The 16,600-nt window shown below is 31.6% G+C and overlaps 1 protein-coding gene across 1 annotated transcript in view; it reads left to right on the forward strand.

Moving 5' to 3' along the window:
- Positions 1-8,203: 8,203 nt before the first annotated feature.
- The window catches only part of LOC115881390 (sorbitol dehydrogenase-like), a 28,182-nt gene continuing 19,785 nt past the window's right edge, over positions 8,204-16,600 (forward strand). The window contains exons 1-2 of the mRNA XM_030898848.1: positions 8,204-8,355; positions 13,202-13,235. Coding sequence (XP_030754708.1) covers positions 8,299-8,355; positions 13,202-13,235 — 91 coding nt within the window. The 5' untranslated portion in view covers positions 8,204-8,298. The remainder of the gene's footprint in view (positions 8,356-13,201; positions 13,236-16,600) is intronic.

Genomic DNA, 16,600 nt, shown 5'->3' on the forward strand with positions numbered 1-16,600 from the left:
ATTTAAAATTTTTTCAAGTTAATGACATTAAAAAATGTTAAGGTTGCTATTAGAAATGGATTAAAGCAAGTTAATTAAACTGCGTTTATCTCGTTAAAAAACAGATGGAAATTTTTAATATTTATTTAAAATACGCAATACATTTACTTTTTGGTGTCTTCAGAACTTTTTTTGTACCCCTTCCTCCACATTGGGGCTGATGCAGAAACCCCATGTCCCTCTACTGGTGAAGTCAGAACAAATCAATAGTTGGTCGTTATTGTGTTATTGTTATGATGTATGTTAAATAAAGTCTGTCCAACGAGTTCATGGAAGATTTCGACAGATGACATCCAAAAAATGAATACAACGCCAATCGAATATAATGTTTTTTATTACCCCAATTCATTAAGTATTCATAAACTCACACCCTTTTTAAAATTCAATTTTGATATAGCTTTTCAAAATATATTAAAAACTAAAAGTCTATTTATACTTATGTTTAACATAAGTATACAGTAGTATTCCCTTTGGCAACAACGCGAGGATGAAAATTTAAATTTATAACGCAAGTATGATAATAGAAGAATCTAAATTTCAAAAATATCTCATCATTCGTTTTTTTTATAAATGTCTGGTATATATTACCACGAAAGGGCTTTATTTAAACTATGTACGCACGTTTTGTTAATCATTTTCGCATCATGAACAAATTACATAATATGTGTAATTATGATTAAAACAAATACAAATTAGTATTTTTAATGTATACTAATATATAAAATCCTTAAGTGACTGACATACTGATTAATCACGATCCTGCTCAAACCACTCAACGTAAGAAGCTCAATTTTGGCATACAGGTTGATTCTAGGGTGTAGAGGTTCGATAAGAAGGGATTTTTCGAAATTCCAGTTCCAAGAGGGTGAAACCACCCCTCAAATATTACAATATTTTTTATTTAAAACACGGCCAAGTTTCTGAAAAAACGCTTAAACACGTATATTTTATTTTGTTTTTTACATATTTTAAGATTTTTTATAAATTTATACAGGGTGTTTCGAAAAATCTGGTCATTGATTAATCACGATCCTGCTTAAAGCGCTTGACGTAAAAAGCTGATTTTTGGAAAACAGATTGACTTTAGGGTGTAGAGGTTCGATAAGAAGGGATTTTTCGAAACCCGAATTCTAAGGGGGTGAAACTATCCCTCAAATATTAAAATATTTTTTATTAGTATTTTTTATTTAAAAACCGGTGAGTTTTTCGGAAAAACTCTCAAACGCGTATATCTTATTTTGTTGTTTTACATATTTTCACATTTTTTATAAATTTATACAGGGTGTTTCATAAAATATGACCATTGAATAATCACGATTCTGCTTAAACTGCTTGATGTTTAAAGCTGATTTTTGGCAAACGGATTGACTGTGGGGTGTAGAGGTTCGATAAGGAGGGGTTTCTCGAATCTCAAATTCCAAGAGGGTGAATTTTTTTAAAAAATCATACAGAGTGTTCCAAAAAGTTCGGTAATTTCTTAACCACGATTCTGCTTAAACTAATAATGAGACTAATGTCCTAGGATAAAAAACTTACCTAATTTAAATTTAAACCTTCTAATGATCCGCTCGCAACCACGATATATATTTTCTTCTTTGCATTTGACGATAAGGAAAGATACCTCTGGAAACGTTTAGTTTTTTCTTTTATATACGTTTTTGTTAAGGGTGAGTTTTAAATAAGTGCAAATATTTTTAGGAGTAGAGTATATTTCAACCCCAGAAACACGTTTATTTGCGAAAAAACTTTGAAAATTTAGAATTTCTAGAAAAAAATTATGGATTGTTTTTTTTTTAGTTTTTGAATTAAAAAAAACATAATTTCTTGATATTATGCCAACATACTATAAGTAGATTAAATTCACCAGAGAGAAAACCCAGAAAAGATCCAGTGGTTCTCAAAATTTAAGCAAAAGTCTTTTTTTTGGAAATTTTCAAAGTAAAATAACTCGATTATTTTGGACTTCTAAAAGAGGGATGTCAGGGATGCATCTTGTCTCCCCTCTTTTTCAATATGTATATAGTGAGACCATCTTTCAAGAAGCTTTGGAAGAGGGAGATGAGGGAATCAAAGTGAAATGGCCAATGAATCAACAATATCAGATAAGCTGACGATGCAGTAGTAATGACAGACAATAGTGAAGACCTGCAGAACCTACTGCAAAGAATAAATCTTTCCTGCAAACAATATGGGCTGAATATGAATTTGAAGAGAACAAAATTCATGATTATTACAAAAGACCAAATTGTAATAAGTCCAACACTGCAAATACTTGGGCACTATAATAAATGAAACTGCCGACAATTGCAAGAAATAAGGTCCAGGATTAAGGTAGCCAGAAATTATTTTTTAAAACTAAAGAAATTTCTTTGCAGTAGAGATATCAACCTAGATTTAACACTAAGAATGCTCCGATGCTACGTGTTTTCGACCTTATTGTATGGTGCCGAAGCGTGGACATTTAAAACAGCCGAAATTAACAGACTGGTGGCTTTCGAAAGGTGGTGTTATCGTCGCATGTTACGGATTTCTTGGGTCGATTAAATTACAAATATCGAGGTGTTACGCCGTATGAACAAGGAAGAAGAAATACATAAAACCCTTAAGAAGAAAAAATTAGAATATTTTGTACATGTTATAAGAGGTCCTAACCAATTGCTCCAGAATATTATGGAAGGAAAAATCAAAGGAGGACGTAGTCGGGGCAGAAGACGAACATCCTGGCTGAAGAACTTCCGAGAATGACGTCGAATGGATTATTTAGAGCAGCCGCAAATAAAATCAAAATAGCCATGATGATTGCCAACCACCGTTAGGGGACGGTACTTGAAGAAAAAGAAAAAAGATAATATGTTTATCGAGATCTACCGTATCTACCGCCCCGAAATATTTGCACTTATTAAGACTCACCCTGTATAATTAGCAAATTAGGATCAGAAAAATAATATAGGTAATATTAGATTACATTTAATAGAATATTGAACTCCGCATGACAATTTATAACATTTTACTAAATTTGTTTAACAGCTAATATATGAAAGATATGCAAGAAAGTTTTGATAGTAGATATAATATTGACAGAAATTATTATGATATCTGTGATGAAATATTATCAATAGATGAGTACAAATCAAATATATCACTTATCTTTGATGAGTATATTTCAGAAAAACAACACAAAATTGAAGAATATGTTGCGAGATCGAGACTAAAATATATTTTAGATACCTAGTTTTAAGTCAATGTACAGGGTGGGTCAAATTCGACGCTTTTAAATGGAAACACCCTTTTCTATAGGAGATAGACTAAAACTAATATCGGTGTCTGGAGCTCAATTTTTGTCAAAAACATGATGGTGAAAACCGCATATCGATATCTGTTACCGTTTCGGAGTTACGGGGTGTTTTTCAAAAATATGCATTTTTAACAAATCACTGTAACTTTTTTGCTATGGAAAATTTTGTATTTTTATGAAAACATTTCCAAAGCACCTTTTTACGAAGAAAAAAATTTTTAAAATTAATAATTTAAAATTATCAACAGAAAATTTGATTTTTATATACCTATATATTTTGGACACCCTATATATTTTTAATTTATTGAAAAGGATTTAAAATTACCTTTCAAAAATATAACACACTTGATATTTTGCTCGATTCCTCTTCGAGATATAGAGTATATAAAAATTCGCCCGCTTTAAATAAGTAGGCTTTGAACGGCACCGGCTGTAATGCAAAAAAATTCTAGCTGTGAGCATCAATTAAAACGAAAATAATATTTGCTATGAGAGATGCAGAATCTTATAACAATTTAAAATATATTTAACCAACATCAACACATTTAAACTATACCGAATAACAATAAAAATAAATAGCAATCCAAGACATGAGATTTTGCTACAGATGTTCGACATATCAACCTTATATCTGTTATGGACAGACGGGGCAGTTTTTGAACATTTCTCGCGGAATTCATTAACTCAGTGGGGGTGAAAGATACCCTTTCATAACTGTTAAGTATTTTTAATTATTGTCTAGATTATACGGAAGAATAAGGAACCTTTATTCGCAAATATATCCAAAGGATTAGATCCATGGGCTCTAAGTCAGGCGGCCTCGACGGCCAACGGCTGGGATCTTGGTTAGCTATCCAATTATTCTTGAAATTGGATGCAAAAATTTGCTAATAACTTCAGCGTTCAGAGGCGGTGCGTCGTCTTGCTGGAAAAATATGTTTTCGAGTTCCATTGATTAAGGGCATATCATCAATAAGGGGTCCAAAGCCTACTAATTAAAAGTGGCGAACTTTTAAAAATTCTGTATTTCGAAGGGGATTATAACCAAATATCAAGTGTGCTATATTTTTGCATTATAGAGGGTGTCCCAAATAAAAAATCAAATTTTCTGTTGATAACTCTTAAATTATTAATGTTAAAAAAATTATACTTAAACCATTAAATTCTACGTAAAAAGGTGCTTTGGAAATGTTTTCATAAAAATACAAAATTTTCCATAACAAAAAAGTTACAGCGATTTGTTAAAAATGCACATTTTTGAAAAACACCCCGTAACTCCGAAACGGTAACAGATATTGATATGCGGTTTTCACCATCATATTTTTGATGAAAATTGAGCTCCAGACACCGATATTAGTTTTCGTCTATCTCCTATAGAAAAGGGTGTTTCCATTTAAAAGCGTCGAATTTGACCCACCCTGTACAGATTGTCCCATTTTCGTGTTTTTTACAGGACTTCAAACGTACAAAGATGCGGATTTCACATTAACTATGCTACTTTTTTATGAAGCTAAAAATGCTGCATATGGATTTGTTCTATCTCATATCCCTCTTAGATCCTGAAATAAGGGGCGAATTGTTGCATGAACATTGCACTCCCCTCTCGTATCTAGGTTATCGTATAACTTCGAAAGGATGAAAAATGAGTCCCGATAGAGTTCTTCCCATAGAATCCAATGCCGTAACTAGTTTTTCTCTGGGAGCTATTATTCCTGAAATATAACTCAAACTTTTTTTTTACTGGAACACTCTGTATGTAACGTCTGCATGTACTACCCTTTAATCAAGGGTACTACTAAAAAATAAAATCCGGTATTTCACACTTATTCTATATTTATAATCTTCCTAAGTTCCTAAGATTTATATTTATAATACTAGAGATAAGTAGGTCTGGATAGATACGAATCCATGGACCTTTTTCCAGTGCCGGTACTGATGGATGTAGGTCCTACTAAATATCGACCACTATCCGCGGAATTGCATTGCTGACAGTCAACCAGTCATAAAGAGAACATAACAGATACAGCACGATAAATAAACCAGGATTGAAGAGTATTGGAATGAAGAAAGATGCCATTTTATTTCTTAAAAATATTATGTGTTAAATGACGAGCATTTTGCTTCTAGCATGAAGTAATCCCTATGCAGCAGTTTTGATGGAAGGCTGTAATTGTGTCTGGACTATCTTTTATTAGTATGTAAAGTTCATGATGTTTTACCTCATAGCGTTGACTCAGTCTCATAAATTTGAACCTTAAGTTATCTCTACCAAATAAATAGCAGCTAAGATCAAGTGATAAGGATTTAGCAAAACACAAACATCAGCAGTGGGATTCTGTAAGCTCCGTAGCAAGAAATTTTCTGTCTAGCCTAAGCCTATGCTATTTGTATATGATTGATGAGTCACTAGACAGAAAATATGTTTACAGAATCGGGCCCCAGATTTCCGGATTACAAACGGATTACAAAACTTTTTAAAGCGGGTTGCTTAAAGCAAAACAAAATTTAGTTAAATTAAAATTAAAGATTAGAATGATATAAGAGATCCGACAGAACTGGAACCTGGATATAGGTCCATGATGCGTGATATAACCTGTGATATAACTCCAGACCCGACTCTTTTATAATACCGGATATACCTACCCATCACTAATTTATACACTTCTTACAGTTAATTCTGTAAGCCAAAGTTTCTTCATTAAACCTCATATAACGAGTCGTAACGAGTGAATAAACATACTAAAATTACAGCTTGGATTTATCACAGTTTGCATTATTTCAATAAAATAAATTAAAAATGTATTATTTCTTTGAAAAGAATATAATGAATAAAAGAAATAGCACATAAATAAAACAATAAACTCAAAACAGGAGCTTTTATATAGAACAATACTAAACATTTCTAGGTGCATACAGGTATAGTTGTGATACTCTCTGGGTATAAGTTTTAAAAAAATGTCATTAATTAAAACTTATCTTTGGTTAAAAACGAGACATGAGTTGTTTATTCTTTCAAATAAACTTAAACGCCTATAAAAATAAAGTCTAAATAATATCTACTGGGTGCGTTTCAAAAGTAGCCTACCGCTATAACTTTTTTTATTTTTTCAGATAAAAAAACGAGATTTGGTATGTTAGTATATGACATAAATTAGGATGTATTGACGTGTTCAATTGTTTTTGGTCTCTTCCTGTTTCAGCGGAAGTGACTACAACTTTTGATTTTTAAATGGCACCGGTATTTTATACTTTATTCGATTGAAAATGACACTCTGAATAGAATGACATATCATATGTCAGCTTTTGACCTTTTCTCATATGGTTCATTTGTATCGGTACCAAATTATTCATAAAAAATGCTTTTTCCAAATATGCTAATGAGCCGCCCTTGTTCCATTTGAAAACATTGAGATATGATTAAACATATTATTTGGGCAAATCACGATCAAACCTATTTTTCCAAGGCTCCTTGATTAAAAATTAGTGTTTTTAATTTAGCCATTGCACTCTAGATTGAAATTTAAAATACGATTTCTTTTATGCGAAAATGTCAAAAGTTGACATATGATATGTCATTCTATTCAAAATGTCATTTTCTATCAAACGAAGTAAAAAAATACCAAGTAAAAGTCATTTCCGGTGGAACAGAAAGCGACCGAAAAGAATTGAATATGTCAATCAACCCTAATTTATGTCATATATGCTAACATACCAAATCTCGTTTTTTTTATCTGAAAAGATAAAAAAGTTATAGGGGTGAGCCACTTTTGAGACGCACCCGGTATTATTTAGGTATTATTTAAGCTATTGTCTATATTTTAGCAAGCTTATAGCAATAATTTTCATAACCAACAATTTTCTACGCAAATTGACCGTATTGATAGACATTTGGCAAACTAAAAAATCTCCCTTTAAAGGTAGTTTTTGGGTGGTTAATGACAGGGGCGCATATACGGGTGCGGTAACCCCTACCAGGAAGGATATTTAAATAAGATTAAATGTGATATAAAATATAATTCGTTTAAAATTGTCACACAAGGAATTAATAAAACCAATTAAAATTGAATATCCAGACCAGTCCAAGTTTATTTTTTACTACAGACACACTATTTTTCAGCGAAAATTTATTTTTAATTTTGTACTTTATTTAAATATTGCCACTACCCCTCCCAGACTAAATCTTTAAACGTGCTGAGCTACCATTTTAGTACCATTTTATTCCACAAGCACTATACAGCGTGAGTCTTAAGTAAGTGCAAATATTTTTAGGGGTAGTATCTTTCGACCCCAGAAACACGATTATGAGGTTTTTTTCGCGAATAAAAAATTTCGAAAATTGGGAATAAAATTCCAAATTTTTTTGGAATTGTTTGTTTTTCGTTAAAAAACATTATTTCTTGATAATATTGCAACATAGGTAGTAGATTAAATTTACAAGAAAGAAAATCCAAAAATGATCTCAAAATTTAAGCAAAAATAATTTTAAAAAATGTCTATACCTATGTGGCGGATTCATCTTTCCAAAAAAATCCTTTATGGGTATTTCGCCACTGCACTGCAAGAAAAAAAACGGCAAAGAGAAAATATGTTTCTTTTATCGAGATCTACCAGACCTTAAAATATTTGCAATTATTTAAGACTCACCCTGTATAGTTAAAACTTTCCTGAACTACGATTTTATTTCAAAAAAGCATTACTGAAATAAACTATTTATATATAATTTCTCGTTTTTTTTTTATTCATAATAGTTTAGGAACTAATTAATTAATAGTAGATTTGTCCCCCTGGCGCCAAAACGTCTAGTTACGCCACTGACCGTTCTTAAAAACCGATAATAAGCGTTAAGCATCGGTATCAATGATACGCCAGCATTTACACATATCACAAAACTTATAAATAGAAAGAAGCAGTACCGGAGAACACAAGTTTTGCGGTACGACCAAGTTCAACAACAACCACGAACCATGGCACCAAACGATAACCTCACAGCTGTGCTCTACGGAATTAACGATTTACGACTGGTGAGTATCTGTAGATTGTTGTATCTATATAGTTATTTGTTTATTGATAACGGCTGTCATTTCTGGCGAATATCTGGGAAAAATGTATCTTAGAAAAGATTACGGGTCGTTGTTCGTTGGCTTCGTTCAAAAATAAATAACAAAACAGTCACCTTAATAATATCTATTATCTATTGTATATTATACCTAGGTAATTTATGATAATGCGTTCTATAGGTGTAGGTAGCCTATTAATTTTAGACTAAAATTATAGATAAATATCTATTAAGCTGGACAATTTTTTTTATATTAAATATAAGTGGAATGAAAATAAAATCGATTTTGCAATTTTTATTAGAGTTGTATACGTTAAAAAAAAATAAATTACCGTTTACTTATTAGATTCTAGCTGTTTTACATGTGCTCTGTCTATTAGTACCCATTTACATAATATTTTTACTAGTATAAAACAATAAAACGTACGTACTTATTAGTTGATACTGATAAATATTTTTTTACAAAGATCTAATATAAAACAGTAAGCTATTTTTTTCAGTTATAAAGAGTATTTAATAAAATTTAGTAATGTTTCTGAAAATAAATTCGAATCAATAACATACTTAATTTTTTTATAGAAAACGATATTTATGAATTAATACTTTAATTACCTAATATAATTTCGATCACTAAGCAATGCTACATAAAATCATTAGTAGGTATATTATAAATAATAATATAGGGGGTGTCCGTCCCAATATTCCGTGGACATAGAACTACTACATATTTGTGGAGTCAAAGTTCATTGAACACAATTTACCTCTATACAAAAGTGCTTCATTTATCCGTTAGAGGGCATCAAACTTTAAAAAATAAACACATTTTTTAAGATATTTTAAGAACCAATATTCCGATTTGAATGAGATTTGGGGTGCCTATGTTTTGCTAAGCGCTTTAACCTTTGACTTTAAAAAAATGAGAAAAAGTACTGGAAGGGTGAAAATTACCCCCACTCCTACATAAAATTTACTAGAAATGTTTTCCACCGACGACTGATTTTTTTTTGTAAAATGGTCCTTCTTCCTTCTTGTACCGTATGATCGACAAAAACGGCGTCCAGTTGACTTAGAAATGAACATCGATGACACATTTCCTATATAATTTAACATATAAAATGACAGCCATCTTCATTTCATAGCCATCGCTAACGCCGTTTTTTTTTCGATGATACGGTATTAAGCACATATTTGGTCTCTTGTAAAAAAATGCCCCTTTAGGGGGCATCAATCAAAAACATACCCGAACTTACCCGAAACTCGAAAATTTACGAAGTTTATTGTCAAAAATTATTTGTTATACTAACATCACATTCCATATTTTCGCCAACTAGTACCAACTAATTATTAGCGCATACTAGATTTTATGCACCTACAAGTGTCAAGATATATTTTTTGTAAGTCAGCTTCGGAAAAACATTTTTTTTTCGAAAACTATGCGCGGTGGCGTTATTTTTTTACAAGAAGCAAAACATGTAGTAAATACCATAAGGACAATTTTACGAAATATTAATCAGTCGTCGGTAGAGTTGCAAAAAAGAAATATATAGTAAAAAAATAGTCGTAGTAATATATAGTAAAAAAATAAACTTTAGTATGCGCTAATAATCGCTAACATTTCTACCAAAATGTGTGTAGTGGTGGGTGGTGGAGGTAGTTTTCACATTTCCTGTACTTTTTCTTGATTTTTGTGAAATTCGAATGCTAAAGCGCTTAGCAAAGCATAGGCACCCCAAATCTGATACAAATTGGAATAACGGTTCTTAAAATATTCTAAAAAATGTGTTTTTTAACTTTAATGCTCTCTAACGGACAAAAAAAGTATCTATAGAGATAAATTGTGTCCAATGAAATTATTTTGATCTCATTCTGACACCCTGTATATTAGTGTGCGAATGTCTCATCGAGTTTTTAGATACCTATATTGCTTATTTGGGTATATAGGTATGTTACGGGGGCGGATTAAGGGTTCGGGAAAGGTGGGGGGGGGGGGCTAGACACAAACTTTACTCACAGTACATACTCCGGAGTCAAATTAATAATACCGTATTACATGACTGCACCAAACTCTGGGACGCTTGTGCCCCGGAAGGCCCCCCTGTAGATCCGCCCCTGGTATGTTATATATCATTTGAAATATTATAAGTTTTTCATCCAACTGACAAACTTGGAAATTAAAGCTTTTCTAGTGCATAACTGACATTTTAGAACCTTTTTGTTTCTATATGTTTCTTTTATGCATAGAGCAGTTAACAAAATAAAAACTAAAATTCATTTTAATCCTACTAGCAAACTACACACTCTGCCTGGTGAATGTGCAATTTGGGATTGAGATATAATGAAAGTTGGATTACTCTATCCCTATACCGGGTGCGTCTAAAAGTGGTTCATCCCTATAACTTTATTTTTCAGATAAAAAAGCGAGATTTGGTATATGATATAAATTAGGATTGATTGATGCATTCAATTGTTTTTGGCCACTTCCTGTTTCACCGGAATTGACCACAACTTTTGATTTTTAAATAGCACCCTCAGTATTTTTTACTAGATTCGATAGAAAATGACACTGTGAATCGAATGACATATCATATGTCAACTTTTGATATATTCGCTCAAAAACAAATTGTATTTTAAATTTCAATCTAGAGTCTGGCTGTGTTAAAAACACTAATTTTTAATCAAGGCGACTTGGAAAAATAGATTTGATCGTTTAACGTTTTTAATGTCTTGTCCTGGCCGGTTAAAAGATTCCCAAATCGTATTTTTAATCATATTTCAATTTTTTTTAAATGGAACGAGGGTGGCTCATTAGCATATTTGGAAAAAGCATTTTGTTACGAATAATTTGATACCACACACTTGGTATTTCGAGTCAAATTGTCGTTATGAACCGCATGTAACAATTTCAAATAATCCATATGCGAAAATGCCAAAAGACTGACATAGATGACATATCATATATGTGAGAAATGACATATCATATATCATTCGATTCAGAGGGTTATTTTCATCGAATAAAGTAAAAAAAAATACCGAGGGTGCCATTTACAAATCAAAAGTTGTAGTCATTTCCGGTGAAACAGGAAGTGACCAAAAACAATTGAATATGTCAATCAATTCTAATTTATGTCATATACTAACATACCAAATCTCGATGTTTTATCTGAAAAATAAAAAAGATATAAGGGTGAGCCACTCTTGAGACGCACCCGGTATATAACAAGTAAATAACATTTTGTGTCGATTTAAAAACACACTTTTTTTAAATCAACCAATTCCTAGGGATTTTTAATATTTATTCATGTACACCCTTATGTATTAGAGCAATACTTTGAAATTTGTGTTACTAAAGATGGTAAATTAAAGACAGTAGCAAAATTAAAATAAAATTGATATTCTTATATTGGTGATTTGACAAAAATTTTCTAATCAAAATTTCTGTTCTCAACTTAGATAACTCAGTTTTATGGAGCATTTATTTCATAATATTTATCATAATAAAATTGCTCAGATTTTATTATCATTTCAGACTTCTGCATATAACTGATATTAAGTTGCTTTGATAAACAATTATTGCATATAAAAATTATTGTTTTATTCAAGGTAATATCACCATAAAGATTTCATACAGGTAACAATTATTATAACAGTAAAAACATGCACTATAAAACATATTTGTGGGTGTATACATATAGACAGACATATCAACAATATTAAGTCACCAAGTTAAAATACGGTAATTTTAAATGAATCCATACTAATTTAATGAATAAACATAAGTACTTTCGAGATACAATAATGTGTAAATATATTAAAAATACACATGTGGAATTTATGGTGGTAAAGTAAATATTTCTGTTAGAAATTAGCACAAAATAAAAATATTTATTTTAACCATACATACATGGTAACAATATGTTTTTATATCATAAAATAGTTAAAATATAACATTTTATAATGAGTTATAATGACACAAATGTTAAATTTCAATGTCAGAATCGCAATATAACATTTTTGCTTTAAGGTACTGAATTTAAATCATAGCAAAATAAAGAAACAGATAATACTTTGTCTCTCAAAGCAGTACTAGAGACTTATTATTTATTAGCAATAAACAAGAGGAATACTTGGAAGTGGTAGATTATTTACTGAGGTTTATCAAATCATCGAATCAAAATACTTTGTTTTTTTAATCTTAAATACAAAAATACAAGATAAATTTCTTCTAAGTTTGTTAATGTATGAGTATGTGTATGAAAATATACAATATTCCTATTGTCAAGGAAAATATTATAGTTATAATTATTTTTGGTACTGTTTAATGAAATATATCGTGTTGATAAAAACTTCCGTCTAGCGTATAAAAGTAAGAAACTTTTCTTTAATATTAAGAATTTAATATACAAATTACATGTTTTTGTTAATTTAAAAGTTGATCTCAACTTATTTTTCCATCTCTTGATATATTATTCAATAGTATCAATATTTAATTAAATTTTATCAAATATTGATACCTCTTTAAATCATGCGACCTCATACGAGTACAAGAAAATATTGCTAAATTAATTTATCATAAAGTATACTTTCCAAGGCCTTCAAACTTCTCCTATCTTGTGTTTATTAACAATTTTTATAAATATGACCCCCCGATTAGATAGAACTAAATTAATATTTTTCCATTAAAGGAGTGAATTTCATTTTCTATAGATAATTTTAGTTACTTAAGAATGTTTGTTTATATATATAAATAGCCATAATTTTTTTCTACTAATTAATTAATAATTGTTTATACTATTAATTATTTTAATTTGCAGGAGCAAAGACCTGTCCCAGTACCCAAAGATGATCGTAAGTGTTTCTTGATATAGTGTGTTTCTTGATAATATGTGTGTGTGTTAAAAATAGAGTGTGTTGAATCTACAACCCATTATTTTTTTCCTTTAAAAAATAGAAAATTTGATGTTTTTGAAAGATTTAAAAATAATTCTTAATGGCCTGGTATAATTTTGTGTTTCCGATAGTCCATGACAAACAATTGACCAATCAATTATTGGTCAATCACTCTCAAAATTTTTTTTTGGTAATTTTCCCTATAAATAAAATTTAAAAACTGAAATTTTGCAAATTTTCGCTGAATTTTTCGCCGGAAATTTCTTTGGAAAGCTTTGTTTAAGCTCTTAAAGTAAACCACCACCCACCACTACCATCACAGAAAGAGTAAAACGCGTATAAGCTTTAAGCCTGTCCTACACGATGCCTCCAACGTTGGACGCATCATTTGGCATATGCTTTGACAATATTGCAATTCACAAGTGTGTTTCCTACACGATGTGGCAAATGTTCATGTGTCCAATGTTAGTTAGGTGTTGATGTGAATATAGACACATCGTTTGGGACCGGCTTGAATGACTATTAAAGATGATTATTAAAGATGGTTGTTTATTTTAGAGTTGGCTAACCATCCTCTATTCCAGAGGACAGTCCTATTTATAACGCTGAGCTGTTTTCTCTCACGTATTGAAAAAGTCCTCTTTTTTACATACCAAACTCAAAATCTAAAAAATATTTGTATATCGCCACAATGCTAAAAAAAATTTAATTTGTTTTTCGCTACTCCCACTCGTTTGTACAGAAAATAAAATGAAGAAATACCGTATGATCGAGAAAAAACGGCGTTAGCGTTGGCTATGAAATGAAGATCGCTGTCATTTTATATGTAAATTTATAGGGGAAATGTCATTGATCGTCATTTCCCAGCCAACTGGACGCCGTTTTTTTTTCGATCATACGGTACTTATGTACAAAAAATATTTGGTGGAAGCGATAAACATGTTTAACGATTTATATTTACTATAGCTTATGTTACGATAAATTCTAGACATTTGAGCGAGTTTCCAAAAAAAATGTGTCTCTTTTTTGCTCTCTCGTCTTCTATTTTTTATTTTGAAAGTTGGCAACCTTAATTTATTTTGACAGCTGCATTAGCCACATGACTTGATTAAAACTTGTTTAAAAACTTCAAAATTAAGTCAACATTAATAAAAAATATTTAAAAAGTATAATGTGTCCAAAACTATTTTATTTTTTTCTTAATTCACTTGTTTTAACACTCTACGTGTGGAAACACTCTACTAGCTCACCCCCACTTCGACAGTCTTACTCTACTCTCCCAGTTTGCTATAGTTTACCATACAAATGTAAAAAAGGCACTATACTAGCTTTAGAAGTGGAGACTGTTTAACCTTTGCAGATCTTTTGTGGTCTTCTTCTGATTCTTAGATTACATTCTCTAGTCCTATCGTTTTCACAAAGTCTAGCAAGTTGAAGACTGACGTACGTAAAATGTGTTCTGTCTTTTCTTCTTCAAACTCTTTTGCCCTGGTGGATTTCTTCACCATTCTAAAGATTTACTGGCCATCCATCGTTTGGTGGCCATTCTCGTGACCACTTTTGCTTTCTGGGCCTATGAATGGCATTGATAAGCTTTATTTGGCCATTTCATCTGCCTTTTCGTTACCCTTGTGACCCTCATGCTCTTGTACCTAGGCTAACGTAATATTGCTACGCACACTCAAAGTATTTAGAGCAACACACACACAATCCTACACTACTCTATAATTGACCTCCATGGAACCGAGTGTCTTTAGCGCTGCTTGGCTCTCTGTGAAGATGGCCATCGAACGATGTATTCTTTGCTGCCTTATTATTTCTTCTACACATCCTTAGATAGGCTTACATGAAAAGATATCCCTTGTTCCAGCTTCTACGCTTTCTGACTTTCTTGAGCCGTCTGTATACCTTTTATACAGTCTTCCCTTCCTTGTAGCTGTTGCATCTAGCGATAATCCCAATACCCTGTCTGCTTTTAGCTGTTCAGTTAGCTTCTGGTTTTCAGCACAATGCGTCTGGCTTATGTGCTGCTGACCATTAACCATCTGGCATCGGCTTGTGAAAATATGTAGAGGTGGTAAGTTCAACAAAACTTCCATAGCATTTGTAGGAGAGGTTTTCATGGCCCTTGTTACACACAGGTAAGTAAGCCTTTGTGTGGCACTTAATAGCCCTACCACGCCCACTTGCAATGTCTTTTTTCACCACACCACCGACCCGTACTTGAACTGAACTATCTTTTCAAATTACTGGAGATTTGTATCTAGTTACTCTGCAAAAATGGGAAAAGTAGAATATTTTAGAATGAAAGTATGCTAGTGAATTACAAATATTAATACCAATGAAAACCTGCCTGATGTTCTACCACGTCGCTTGATCGCTTCGTTCACTGCTCTTAGATATTAGATCTAATGCTGAATGCACATTGAAAAAGCAAAACGGTTTTAGTCAAAAACGTTTTTGTCTCGGATAAAAACACAGTGTTTGGAATGTAACGGGGTTTCTATCAGGACAGTGTCTCCTCAACGAACACGTCAGTGATGGGAGCTGTGAAAAACGGCGAATACAGATTCTGTGGAGAACATGTGGAAACACCAGAACACCTCATCACTGAGTGCCCAGAGACGACAACGGTTCGTGCCATAAACGTTGGTACAGCTGATGTCGGATATGGAGGACTGGCCTATGTGGACCCGTCTCAGATACTGGCTTTTGTCAAATCTCTAAGATTGTATGATGATTTATAACTCGCTATAACTCAAGACACAATAGATCTGTAAGGTCGCAGTGATTAACCTTCCTCCTAAACATTCTACATTCTACAAACTCTCTAAAGCATCTGTAATTTTACTTTCATGAGAAGTCTATCATTACTGATCACTTACAAATTTGTATTAATTTTCCTGAACAGTTAAAAAATGTGTTGTCACAATTAACTTTATTTATTTAATGCAAACCAAACTATCTAAAGCATCTGTAATTAAATAAGCGATTTATTTATATACAAGAGAATAGTTCGCTTGTGATAAAAGTCCGATATACTATAAACAACTATATTCAATATGATTTTCATATAAGCCATATAATCCCTCATGTCAACCATATAAGGTTGACATGAACGTTAAACACATACTCAACATAATTAATGCCAGATAAAAATGTTATAAATTATATTACGGGCTTGCTATAAAACTAAGCAAATAGGTGTTAAATAAAGTGGCGTTCTCAAAGCAGAAACTTTGTATTAACTTGAATTTGATATATTATTAAAATAATTACATTTTATGACGGAATTTTTAAGTACAATTATCTAATAAAATAAA

This window comes from Sitophilus oryzae, unplaced genomic scaffold (genome assembly GCF_002938485.1).
Source record: "Sitophilus oryzae breed Bouriz unplaced genomic scaffold, Soryzae_2.0 scaffold_1718_pilon_pilon, whole genome shotgun sequence".
NCBI classification, from domain to species: Eukaryota; Metazoa; Arthropoda; class Insecta; order Coleoptera; family Curculionidae; genus Sitophilus; species Sitophilus oryzae.